The 13,086-nt window shown below is 42.7% G+C and overlaps 1 protein-coding gene across 7 annotated transcripts in view; it reads right to left on the reverse strand.

Moving 5' to 3' along the window:
• APLP2 (amyloid beta precursor like protein 2) overlaps positions 1-6,006 on the reverse strand; it is a 48,068-nt gene extending 42,062 nt beyond the window's left edge. For all 7 annotated transcript variants that reach the window (XM_042034410.1, XM_042034409.1, XM_042034408.1 and 4 more), the window contains exon 1: positions 5,894-6,006. In XM_042034410.1, coding sequence (XP_041890344.1) covers positions 5,894-5,974 — 81 coding nt within the window. In that variant the 5' untranslated portion in view covers positions 5,975-6,006. The remainder of the gene's footprint in view (positions 1-5,893) is intronic.
• Between the last annotated feature and the right edge of the window lie 7,080 nt (positions 6,007-13,086).

Consider the following 13,086-nt stretch of genomic DNA (forward strand, 5'->3'; position numbering starts at 1 on the left):
CAGTACAACAGGGAACCAAGGCACAGCTCCCACCTTCTGTGGGTTTCGCTGGGTTTTTTTCAGGCTGCATCTAAGTTATGCTGGCAATTTTAATGCCCTTCATACTTGGTAACTTGAAAAACTTGAGCTCAAAGTCATCGTTTGCTAATGATTTTCCGTTTGTCTCAAAGCACAGTGAAGCCATCCAAGCCAAACAATTAATGACTTGTCTCTTCCATAAGTTTCTCTGAAGGTCACACACTGCATGGAATAACAACTTCAGACCCTGCTTCATCAACTGAAGGCCTTGTCCAGCCACAGCATCTTACCCCGCAGCTCACCTGTGCAGGAAATCCTGGCACTAGAAATAACTGGTGAGACTTTTGAAGGTCCAGAGGAGGAATCCCCCAGGAAAGCACTGGCAAAGAGGATTAGACTAAACTCTGTAAGCAGCCACTGATCTGCAGGTTGAGCACTAAGAATTCCTTCAAACCACTGCTAACAGATGTTACTGCACAGCCCAACACAGTCATCTTGAGAAACAAATCATCAGGAAAAAAACAGCTCGAGTGAAGCCACTGTCCTTGCAGTAAACACACCAACATCAGCATAGCCCAGCTGCACCAGTCCTCACAAACTACTGGGCCAGTCTTGCCAGAAAAGATCTCTAAATCAGATGAATACATACATACGTACATGAACCAGGTCTGCCTGTAGAGAACAAAACGCTTTCTGGACCATGCCTCACCCAGCAGTTCTCTCCCTCAGGAAACAGAGAACCAACATGTGATTTGAATTCCCATTGTCACCAGCGAAATGGAAAGTGAAATAAATCACCAAATGCCACGGAGAGCAGCAACGTTTGACTGTGCACACTAGTTAAGAGTGACTAGGAGGCTACTGAAGATATAAACCAAAATGAAGGTCTGCAATATATTCATTTGTACAAGAGCATTATCACGGCAGGCAAACATGACAACAAGGAGTTAGAACTCAATTTACTCCATATACAGGTTTATCTTTCAAGAATAAGGAGTACCTCCTTTTCCCCACTGGCTGTATACAAGACATGCCTGCAATACCTCCAAATGAAGAGCTGGTAAGCAGCTTAGCCAAATATGCTCCTGATCAGGTGGACACCTGATTACATAAAGCCAAGCAGGCTGGGTTTGGCTGCTAGAAAGATTAGTTTAACATCACTTGCAGAACATTGGTGTTTTGATCATTCATCTCAGGTTGGAACTTAAAACTCCCACAAATACACATAAAGACAAAATTTTACATTTCAAACACCAATCCTTTAGAGCAAGCATTAGAACTTACGGACATTTGAAAGCCAGGCTAAAAGGTGGGTTTCACTTCTGTATTCTTTGGTACATGGGTTTTCCATGTTCTCACATAAGGTAGTATAGCTTAAAGAACACTTAGTCACAAATATATATTTAACTCCAACTGAGAAGGCAGATGGAGGTGAAAGTAGTAAATCTAGTGCTGAACAAGTTAAAAAAAAAAGTGTCATTCACAAGCCAGATCTCCACATGAAATGTGCGTGTGTGTGTACATGAACGACCACCTGCCCCATATAAGTAACAGTATTAACAGGCTAAAGTTACTTTTATCCTATTGTATCTGAGGAGGAGCCATCAGTCCTCCCAAACCAGAAAAAATAAGTAATTTTGGTTAATTCACAATAAAGAGAAACCTGACAATTTAGTCCACTCACATCTTCCTTCTTACTGCTTTATAACTCACACTAGTAAGCATACAATAAGTATATATCTACATATGGAAAAGTTGTAAGAGTTTGCACAATGTTGTCAACCCATTTCTCCCCACAAACCTGAGACTTATTGGCACTTACAGCAAAAAGCTGAAAAGGAAAATATCCAAAAGCAAACTACAAAATTAATATAGTTAATGCATAGTCACCAAGCCCTAAGTACTCCATTTAAGATACGCAGCAACCAAAACCTGTGGTAGGAAATGCCATTTCCCTGTGACAAACTCACTGCAAGTAGAGAGAGCAGAACATGTCAATTATGGGTGCAGACAACACTTCTGGGGAAAAAAAAGGGGCAATCTTGCAAGTTCAAGTACAGTTCTGAGTTAGGAGCCTCACCAGAAGGGTTTCTAGGCCATTGTGAGTATTCAAAGCCTTCCAATCAAGAGCAAACATCATCTTAAATTAACATCATGTTTCAGAGGTGCTGACTGCCTGAACTTAAAATCAATGACACCAAGTTTTACTGCACAGAAGAAGCAAGAGAGCAAGAGTCTGAGGTGTTGGCATCAATTTAGAAAGCCTGAGGAGTTAATGAGCAGAGAGTAAAATGCCCAAGTGTAGAAAGAAGGGGAAAGGCTTTGCCTTCTAACAAGAAATAGTTTGAGATGGTGTATTTCTTTCTATTTTCAGCTGAGGAACAAGGCTTTGGTTTAAGTACATGTGTAGAAGCAGATGCTGCAGTCAAAGTGACTTATACTTCCAAGGTTGAGTCCATACGCCTCCAAAAGACACACATGCAGGGAAAAGCAAAGACAGAAGTTTTACAAGGCACATCTAGAGAGAAGCACAACTGGTACAGAGCACAGGGAACTGCAGTAATCCTTCCCTGCACTCCCAGGTGCTGGAGGAACAGCAGTGCCTAATTATAATACAGCTAAAGCCACCTACAGAATAGCTTTTGAGTAACTTGCAGGTGATGCAACAACCACATTAACAAAAAAGTCATTCAATCCCTGGGAGAGCTATTAATGCCTAAATAACATTTAAGGAGGTGATATTTATTCCACAGGTGAAACAAGGAGAGCTGAAGGCCTCCTCCAAAAAGGAGCACTTACCTTCATGTGCCATCCTACAACACAGCATAAATTCCAGAGCCTCTCCGCAGTATCAGATTTGCTTTATTTCCATATCTTTGCTTCAGAGAAGCTTTTATTGAAGCTTAGAAGAGGCACTGCATATAACCACCTTCATAGGAAGGTGTATTTCATAACACTGGGAAGCAAAGTTTTAGGAACTGAGAGGAAACTAAAGGCCACAGGCTCAAGACTGGAATTTTCCTGGGCTGTTTCTGCTCAGGACTCGAACACCGAAGTGGAAATTTCCCTAGGTGGAGTTCTTTGTTCGATGCAGCAGGCAATTAGAAGTCCCCAAGGTCTGCAGAAATGGCACAGACTGGTATTTTTGTTAGGGAGAATTTAAGCAATACAAGACAAAAATAATAACATGAAATTCTGCTGCAAAACACACGCTTTTTTTTCCCCTCCCCCAGCTCCTGGTGATTTCAAGCAGGCAGGTAACAGATGTAAGCATTCAAGAGAGCTTTGGAAAAATACCAAACATGATTAAAAAAAAGCAGTATCAGGTCTCCATTGCCTCAGATTTGATTACACAAAAAGGTCAAGTGATAAAAAAACTTTGCACCTTTAAAGGCCTTGAAGGCACAGCAGAAGCAGTTTATCATTGGAATACAAATCAAATTAGCATAGATTTATTTTCTTTTTCCAGTTGGCATCAGTGTCCTGTTTGAGGTTCCTGGGGACTTCACAAGCAAAATAAGCAAAATTCAGACACATACTGCTATGGAAAGAAACACATTAACTGCTGGGACCCATGATTTCTCTAAATTCTTCCATTCATATTCATTTGGAAGAGAAACTGTCAGAGGTTATCAGCCATCCCCACACTTTGATGTGAAAGGGAGACCAACTGTCACCAGCACCAACCCCTGGGAATGCCCTAGTCAAGAGTTCAGATACCACCAATTTAAGAGAAAAAAATAAACTGCCACTCCCCTTGCTCTGTGCAGGACAGAAAGAAAAACAGATTGTAGTTGATAAGAAGATTACCGGGTGTTCCAGGGACAGGGAATGGGAGCTAAAATAATCAAGAGACAGAAAATCTACCTAATGCAAACGTGCCAATCCAACTGCAGACATTTTTACGTGTTTTCCATAACTTTCAAATATCATCTTGATTATTGAAAAAAAATCAATTGCTTGCATATTTTTCATCACATTATCTGATAAAATCCAGTAACGACCACAGTATAAATCCCTGAACAGTAACCATTTACTTCCTAAGCTCTACATTGAGAGCTATTCTTGAGCAAATCTGGCAGCAATAAAGACTTGAGAGCTGCAGTCCCCCCACTGACAAGACAATGGGAGAGGACGCAGCAAAAATAATGATTAAAATGCCACAGTTGATATTTTATGCCAGGAGATGAAGGTGGCTATCGTGCCTTTAGAGGATGCAAATTGAATTGCAGGAATGTTTTCATTTTAATCCTTTTCAAAAAGGTCAGTGCTCCCTTCTCCTGCTGCTGAGCTGCTGGCCCCTCCTGGAGCATCAAGGTGTGACACCGCTGCTCCCCTCTGTGCCAATCCTGGGATGGGCAAAACCTGGGATCTGCTTCATCACACAGACACCAGGCTTTGGAAAAAAATGACAGCTAGGTTTGTTTTCCAAGCTGATTTTTCATGGCCCATATCCCTAAGCAGTAGATTCCAGAAGGGATGTGCATAGCAGCCAAATTTGTCTCGGATGTAAGAGAGGAAGTGACCTACAGCTGGAGGAGTTGCCAAACAGGTGCAAGAGATTGGATGTAGCACCAGCAGCCAGGACAGTCCCCTGCCACCAAGGCAATGCCAAGGAATCTGATCTGGGCATTAGCTCCATGCCCTCAGAGCAGCTCCACCATCCTTCCTGCAAGGTAACCGATGCATAAGTTGTTCCACAAACAGTTATCAACCATGTTCCATTGATTTACAGAAATTTAACAGAAGGATTGGTACAAAGTATGTGGAATACTATTCCTCAATAGCAATCAAACAAGCAGAAATCATGGACTAACCAATTCCACATAACACATTAAAAATATCCAAAACTACATTTACTGCTAGTTAGGAATTACCACCAGCTTAGAGCTCTATGCATCACATTGAGGTAGATGTTCTGCTTAACCAAGCTCATTAAAATTTACTGTAAACTCTCAAATCAAGCCATTCATAAGCAGCCACAAGCCTGTTCTTTATCCAGCCCTAAATAACCCAGAACCTTCACAAGACAGATGCAGCTGTTTTGCATTTCGAAACAACATTCAGGCGTAGATTATTAAACTCTATTTACATGACATGTCTGAAGCTCAGCACGTACTTTGCTCCTTGTTTTGCTGCTTCCCTCTAATAAGACAGGTTTATAGTGTCGAGTTTTTAGACCCGCAAGATTTTCTCCTACCCATCTCGTTGTCTGGAGAGCTAGATTACACTGACCTTTTGGATTTAGGATAAAGCTGGAATTTCCTCTGACCAGTTACTTTCATATACGCAAACACAATACATATTTCGTGTATACAAAAGGAATATATATTCGTATACGTGCGCATGTACATGTATATATACACACACAGACCCCTATGGGCATCTAAGCCATTTCTATATGAAATGCATAGCCTTTACATTCAGCTGAAGCATACTCCCCGAAAGCCAAGGTACCAGTTCCAACCTAAGATTTATTTTGGATCCATCAGCAACCAAATGGATTCGTTTAACCGAGATTTTTATCTAGGGAATTGCCCTCTAACAGTCTTCTAAGCTTCTGGACCCATCTGAAGCTGGCCGCTCCTGCTCCCGTGCCAAGAATGCCGAGGTCACGTCCCCAAAAAATCAGCCCCAAGCATCCCGGTGAGACGGAGCTTCCGTCCAGGTGCGCGGCCTGAGGGTTGCGGCTTTCCCGAAAACACGTTTAAAACACGAACTCACCACCCCGGGAAGGTCTCGGAAAGGCTGGACAAGCTCCAGGTGGTTCCACACCAGCCGAGACACCCCGAACCCCGCTTACCTCCCACCTGCGCATCGGGTACCCCCGGGGAAGCCCCCGCCGTCCGCCCCCGCACCCGCACCCCCCACACACCTCGATGTATCCGGCGAGCGCGGCCGCGGGCCCGAGGAGCGCCAGGAGCAGCAGAAGCGCAGAGCCCATGGCCACCGCCATCAGCCGCCGCCGCCCGAGCGTAACTGCGGCCGCAACGCCCCCGCGGGGACCCGCCTCGCCAGGCCACGCCCCCGCCGAGACTGACAGCCCCGCGCGCCAATCGGAGGGTGGCGTGTAGCCGCACCCCCGCGCCGCTCTCAGCCAATGGGACGAGGCGCGTGGTGGGTGGGACCGCCCCCCGGCGGGAAATGGCTGCCCGGGCTGACGGGAGCCGTGAGGGGGAGAGGCAGGCCGGGGGTGTGGCCGCTCTTTGTCACCTCTGTCACCGCCGGCTGCTACAGAATCAGCCCCCGGTAAAACTCCGCATAGCGGGGACCTGAAAAGACCATGGGATGTATGGCCGTCTGTGGGCTAAACGCTTCACCACACCACTGCGGTGAGCAGGAACGCTCTGGGGTAATAAAGGGCAAGTGAGACGTTTTCCTCATCTAAAATGTTTCCCACTCAAAGAAAACATCTCTGCATCTATCCCTGATTTCTCAAAGCCCTTGACCCGTGTGCAAGCAGCAAGTTCCCGGCTGTTCGGGTTTCGCAATGTAACTCAACACGTGTCCTTTTTTATTTTGTTTTTTTTTCTTAAAATACAGCTATTGAATGAAAAGAATGATAATCATTGACGACTTCATCCTGCTGCCAACACCGGGTGCTCGCCAGGCACTACCTGGAAGAGAAGACATCACATGTGCTGCCACACATGCTGCTCTGTAAACACAGCACAGCTCTCCATAAACTTTAAACAACATGCATGTATTTAATTAAATATTTAATTAAACAACAGACACATCACCATCACCACCTCCAGTTTGTGTTTCTTCTCAACCAGAGCACAGCAGCAGTTCCTTCGAGGGCAGATGTCCTGCCACTCTTGGTGCTGCTATTTCAGGACACATTTCTGGCTTTAAAACCAGGTTTTCGCGTCAAATTTGCATTGAGGGTATTTCAATTTCACCATATTACTTAGAAACAGAAATTTTAAATAATTAGAATTTTAAAATAAGCAAACCCTTCAGGACCAAAGCAGATCTACCAAGTGCAGTTGCTGCTACCGCAGACCTTCCACATCTGTGCAGAGCATTTATTAGCCCCTTTTTAGTACTTTCCTTGGTTTTTCCAATGGAAAAGTACTTTCATCAGTTCAGGGATGACAAATGCCCACCTTGAAGATGCAAGCACTAAAGATCCCACTGGTTTCAAGAACATGAGATCTTTTAAAATACCAATATATTTTAGACTTCTTGGATTTTTTTTTTAAGCACTGACATGCAGTGAACCCATTGGCATTAAGTTAGAAAAGCAGTATCGTGGAATCACAGAATGGTTTGGGTTGGAAAAGCTCACATTGTTCCATGCCACTGCCATAGGCAGGGACACCTTCCACCAGATAGAATATCCTATCGAGTCCATGTATTTGCTTTCATCTTTGTGTGAAGATAGGTGAGGTGCTTAAATGGGATGGAAAAAGATCTTAGTACAAAATGTCACAGTTATAAAACATTTCCATTCTAAACTTCCATATTCTTTACTGGCTCTAACAAGTGCTATTTTCTGAAATAGGAACATTGCTGAAATGTTGCAGATGGGGTAAATCTGTATGATAGATCAATAAGCAGCCCAGCTTTAATTAAAATTGCTGACTGGTCCACTGGTCACTTATTATAGTCTCTTTCTTACACTATTTGAAAACCTTAAATCTCTTTTACTGCAGTCCTCTGGCATATATAATTTTCTTTTTAGCCTGGCCAAGTTCAGTTGAAAAATGGAGTAACAAGTTGCTTTTGAAAACGGACACATTTTAATGTAAGTATTTTATTGTGCAATATGAATGCATGAGTAAATAACAAGACATTCTTAGTCAGGCTCTTCCCTTTATTTAAAAAGGAGGGATTTTTCTTCCTCCCCAGTCCAAAATGTACAAGTTCTTTATAAATCTTTGGGGATGGGCTTTCATTGGAGGTTGAATTTATATAGTACTTAAAGTGCTACATAAATTAATTTACTTTTATATTTATGTAGTGCTTGGTGAATATTAATTTATGTTCACAGCACTGACTCCAACAGTGTTATCCTTGTTTTTCTGAAAAACTTTCAATCAGGTGACTCTTGGGGAAGTCTCTCAGATAAGCACGAGGTACAACTCAGCTGCGTTCTCTCCTGCTACTAGTCCTGCACTGCAGATACACCAGGGTGTAAGAGCTTGTGAAAAACGAGGTTCACTCTCCTGTGAGAATTTAAAGAGTTTAATATAAAGACAATAAGAGACACATAAAATAAAGCAAAGGGGTAACGGCCGGGTGCCTTGGCGCTCTGCCAAGAGCACGCCTGATGCTCGAGGTGAGTCCTTTTTATACCATTTTTATTGTCTGTTCTCTATTCATATTAAAACTTTTCCTGGAGCTGTTCTGCATGGCCACGCCTTGGGTCCGCCTTTTTAGAGCATGCGTAGTCTTCGGCCTTGTGGTTTTACTTCTTTTGATTCTTGGGGTTGGGCCCGCTAGGTAAGAGTCGATGGTAGGGTGGATCTCTTAATTCTCCAGTCAGGGCTGATTGCAGCTTTGGGCCTCTTTGCCCCCCGGGCAGAGCGGTGATAGCGGCTCTCGGACCCTCCTGGCCGCCCGTTCTCCGGGCAGAGCAGCCTTTGGGCCCTTTTGTTCCCCGGACAAAGTGTTGATTAGCAGCTCCTCGGGCCTCATCCTCTGCTCGCTTGGAGGTTCTCTTACTTGCTCACACTTGCTAACATTCTTGCTAAAGAGAGAAAACTACATCCACACAGCAAACAGCATTTCTAACATTATATAATATCTATACTTTGCGAGAAGCCAATATTATAATATATGTTTATAACAAGCTGAAGTCCTGCAGCAACACTGCAACACAGGATATTCCTCTTCAAGAGCAAGGCCATCAGTGCTCAGCTCACTACCTAAAAAGCAAGTGAGAAATCAAAATTTGAAGAATAACACATTTCCCTTCATACAGAGATCAGTCCTCCCAGGACAGAAAGTCCCCAGAAAAAAAGGTTTAATCTCCCAGATCTTGGTCATTCCTTGGTGACTATCAGGAGCTCTACATGCAACTAAATTCATATGACTGCAGGGTGGCAGGGAGAGAGTTTGAGATCAGAGTCTCCAGCAAGATGCAAATAGAATTCCATCAGTTGGAAAAAACCCGAAGGCTTTCAGCATGGCAAGGCTTTGGGGATGGCTGTTCTTAGGTGCCTACTGCCTACACAGGAGCAGCAGGTCACTGCAGGCATGGTGACACTCACGATAGCCATGGTTAATTCAGTGTACAGCTCAATTTTAGGTGAGCACTAGTACTTGTCTGTTGCCTGTGACAACAGCACCAGTTTGAATCAATGCTGCAAGGCTGCAGCATTTCCTAGGACACCTCTCCTGCTGTTAACCCTGTTAGGGAGGTGACAGCTTACATTTACTTCCAAGGATCCCATTTTACCCAACTTCTGGAGCTTTTAGTGCCCTTTTCCAGGACATCTGTGCTACTGAAACACCGAGAATCTCATCCTCACCTTTGGCTGCCACTGTTTATCCTGTAAGAAATGTTTCAAGTGAACATCTCTGCCCCTTATCACTTGCAAGACCATGATTGTGTAAACAGAAAGCACATATTTATGATTGCAAAAATGCGCTCTGAAAGAGTAGTATTAGATAGATAATATTATCTATTAGTACTATTAGATAGTAAGATAGATAAAAGGAGCAAACAGAAGTCATCAAGGAATGCATGTGGTACCATTAAAATCTCTGGGAGCAGCAACTTCAGCAAACTGATGCATTGAGATCCTGCCCTTACCTGGAGAATGAGTTCAGAGAAGTGAGGAAATCTTTGAATATTCCCACGCCTCTCTTAAACTCCTGAAATTAAAGCATAAAATAAGTCTAGCCAGTGAATTGTAATCCTATACAGCTAAACTTGACTGAAGATTTAAATGGGGGATCACATCATTTGTACTAGTTCTGTGGGACAGGTAGAGCTTGCAGAGGTAGAGTTGAGTCAGTCTGGGTTTTAGGAGGTAGTATGCAAACTGAAATCAGAAACAACTACAGAATGTGGTGGGATTAAGTAATGAATTCCCTATTGCTTATTATTGGAGTATCATAGTCATACTCCAATATTATTACTGCTGAACACAATTCAGCAATATAAGAAATTCTAAGCAGTGCTTCTAGGAAAAATATAGTGCACAACTTGCACAAATGATGCCCAGCTAACTGCCCCAACTCATCTGGAGACATCCTGCCCTTTGGACAAGACCTCTACCTGTCACCAAGGCTCTGTAAGGGGCAGAAAGCAATGCAAAACTGTTATTAGCCAACTCAAGCTTGAACCAACATCTAGCTACTTAAGTGCCTGTGGGAAATAATATTTCTCCAGACCCATAAATAACATCAGAAGGTTGCCAACCTGGTCTGGAAATGGACAGCTGTATTTGGCTGCAGCACTTCTGTGTGGAAGTCCAGGGTTCCTGCAGCCTTGCAGCTTAGCCTTCCATCTGTGACTCAAAATGACAACACACTGGGGACAAGACATAAGAAATCCAGCAGCAGTGAGATGAAGGAAACTGCTGAAGAAACTGGGCTTAAGATATACAGTGAGAACGAAGATGCTCCACAGAAAGAGGGTGACAAAAAATGCAGAAGCCTTGAGAGGCAGACAGGAGCTTAAAAACAAAAAGGTGATTTCTAGCAGAATACACTGAAATTTAGAAGACTGAAAGGATGGAGGAAAAACTAAGAACAGATGCATTGCAAGTGGGGCCACACCATAAAAACAGGAATAACTGCAGATGTGAGGAAAAGCAGCCCAGGAATCTGTGAAAAGGAAGTGATAGTGGTGGACAGCAAGCCTTTCTGTTTCTGCTCAGAGACATCTTTAAAACGGATTGGTAGGAAAGGGAGAAAATCTACCCTTCATTATACCAATAAGCCCTTAACTCTTGATGGCTGTTTTCCCACTTCTCTGGTCCATGCCTGAAACAGTGCCACTCATCTAGCTTCCACTGAGGTGTTTGAAGTGGGCAGATCTGCACAGCAGCTTGTGCCGTGTTCATCTCAAAGAGCACAATCCTTGCCTACAGCATGTAACAGACTGTTAAGGAAACAAGCCTGGCATTAAAACTCCTGTAACTGAAAACTTCAAAATAACCCTTCTGTTAGGTTTGGAGATATTACAGCTTTGATGAAGCACCAGCACAGAAAGGTGCAATGCATTGGAAAATGAAAAATGCATCAATCCAGAATATTTAAGGGCAGCACAAGAGAGTGGCTGCTAAAGAAAGCTGCTTCTCCTTCAACACTCTGCATATGAATCTCAGCATCCAGAAAATGTGCTATATCTATGATCTCCTCTTATTTCTAGATGGGGGGAAAAATCAATGGTGAACTTAACTGGAAAATTTGTTTTTCTGAAGACTATCCAAGGCAAAAACAACATCTGAGAGACACAAGGAATCCATTTTGGAATAGAGTTGCACATATGTAGGATTCACTTCCCAGGAAAATAAATTACATCTGATATATAATTCAGTAATGAGTAATGAGCCCACACTCAGACTGAGGATCCCAAATGCAAATATAACAGCCTAACCACCTTTTTAGCTAATACACAAACTGGGAATTTTGCTGCTCATTTTCTCTCTCCAGATGGATCCGAGGCTTTGAGCACTGGCAGGATCTCAAGGCAGAGCCTGATGCTTCTCCAAGGAACTAAACACAAGCATTGAACCTGACACAGGGAACTCAAATGACTGAGGGTCTAGAGGTCTACAAGTAAAGGCACAGTGAAGACACGGTGGGAAGAGGGGAAGGAGAGGCTGCTTTGCAGAAAATATTTAGTGAACTCTCATCTATTTGCTCTGTGAGACATATCTTCCTGCAATGGCATCCTGTCTTCTTTATCTCTTCTAGTCCACCTGTGAAGACTGAAGTGACATTTAATCTCTGAAAATGGCAGAATCAGTTGTTTGTGTATCAAGGCAACCAAACCATTCCAACTTAAATAAGCTGAGCCCCACAGCTGTGATAGAGAAGCCATCTGAAAGCTTAAAGAGAAAAAGCCCACAATTAAAAAGAATCCACAAACAACTGACATTGTCTCATTATGGTGCTGAGATTTGTCCTGTTGTCCTTGGATGTTTCTTCTCTTGCCCCTCCTCTGCTTGCCTGTCTCAGTCTCTTTTCAGCAGTGTGAAAGGTTCATTTTATAGAGGTCTTTTATAAAAGATGAAAATTCAAATATGTTATAATTAGCTGCAGTTCCACATAAGTTAGTATTATTGCAGCTTTTACATTAGATCCTAATTTGTCCCACAAATGTGTGTGTCAAATATTACAGTAGAATGATTAACGACATCAGACATAATGGAAGGATTAAGCATTGATGCAGGAGACTTGCTTGAGAGGAACAATTTTAACTTCTTTTCACTCATAATTTATTTTTGCCTCTACTGTAAAAGAAACCTGAAATTGAAAATAAAAATGGCTTGTGTTACTGGCAAGCAAAAGAAGAGATCTGATTCATGATTTAATTCTTCATTCAGTATTCATTGGTAGATTAAAAGCCAAATCATCTTAACAAATGGCACAGCAGTGAACAACATGGAATATAAAAACCTCAGAACTTGTCCTGCTGAATAAATGTGGAATCATTTGCAGCTTTGAAGATAAGTGTAATTCAACAGCAAAAAATTGATCCCTCCCTCCACAATCAGGTCTGATTCAGCACCTGTTCCATCAGGCATCATGGAATTGCCTGTGCTAACAAGCTGTTTCATGGCACACCTAAGTTGCCTTTTATTTCATCCCCAATCACTTGTTTGAGCAGTTACTCAGTTTGCAAGAACAGGGTGTGTGAGGAAGGAACTTATGACACAGGAACAGGCAATAAGGAATTTAAAATGTCCAGGAGACACATCATGTCTGATAATATGAATTACTGGGAACTGTAGTTTTCCATCAGCTGCACGGTACCTTTAAGTGCTTTTTTTTTCTGTTGCACTTAAAAGCAGAGTGACTCCAAAAATCCCCTCCTTACTCTAATTCGGTATCAGCACAGAAGGCTGCAGTTTGCATCATTCTATTTAAACAAATATTAAG

The sequence above is a fragment of the Corvus kubaryi genome, unplaced genomic scaffold (genome assembly GCF_017639235.1).
Source record: "Corvus kubaryi isolate FWS band 111438036 unplaced genomic scaffold, C.kubaryi_AGA036_p1.0 37367, whole genome shotgun sequence".
In the NCBI taxonomy this organism is placed as follows: Eukaryota; Metazoa; Chordata; class Aves; order Passeriformes; family Corvidae; genus Corvus; species Corvus kubaryi.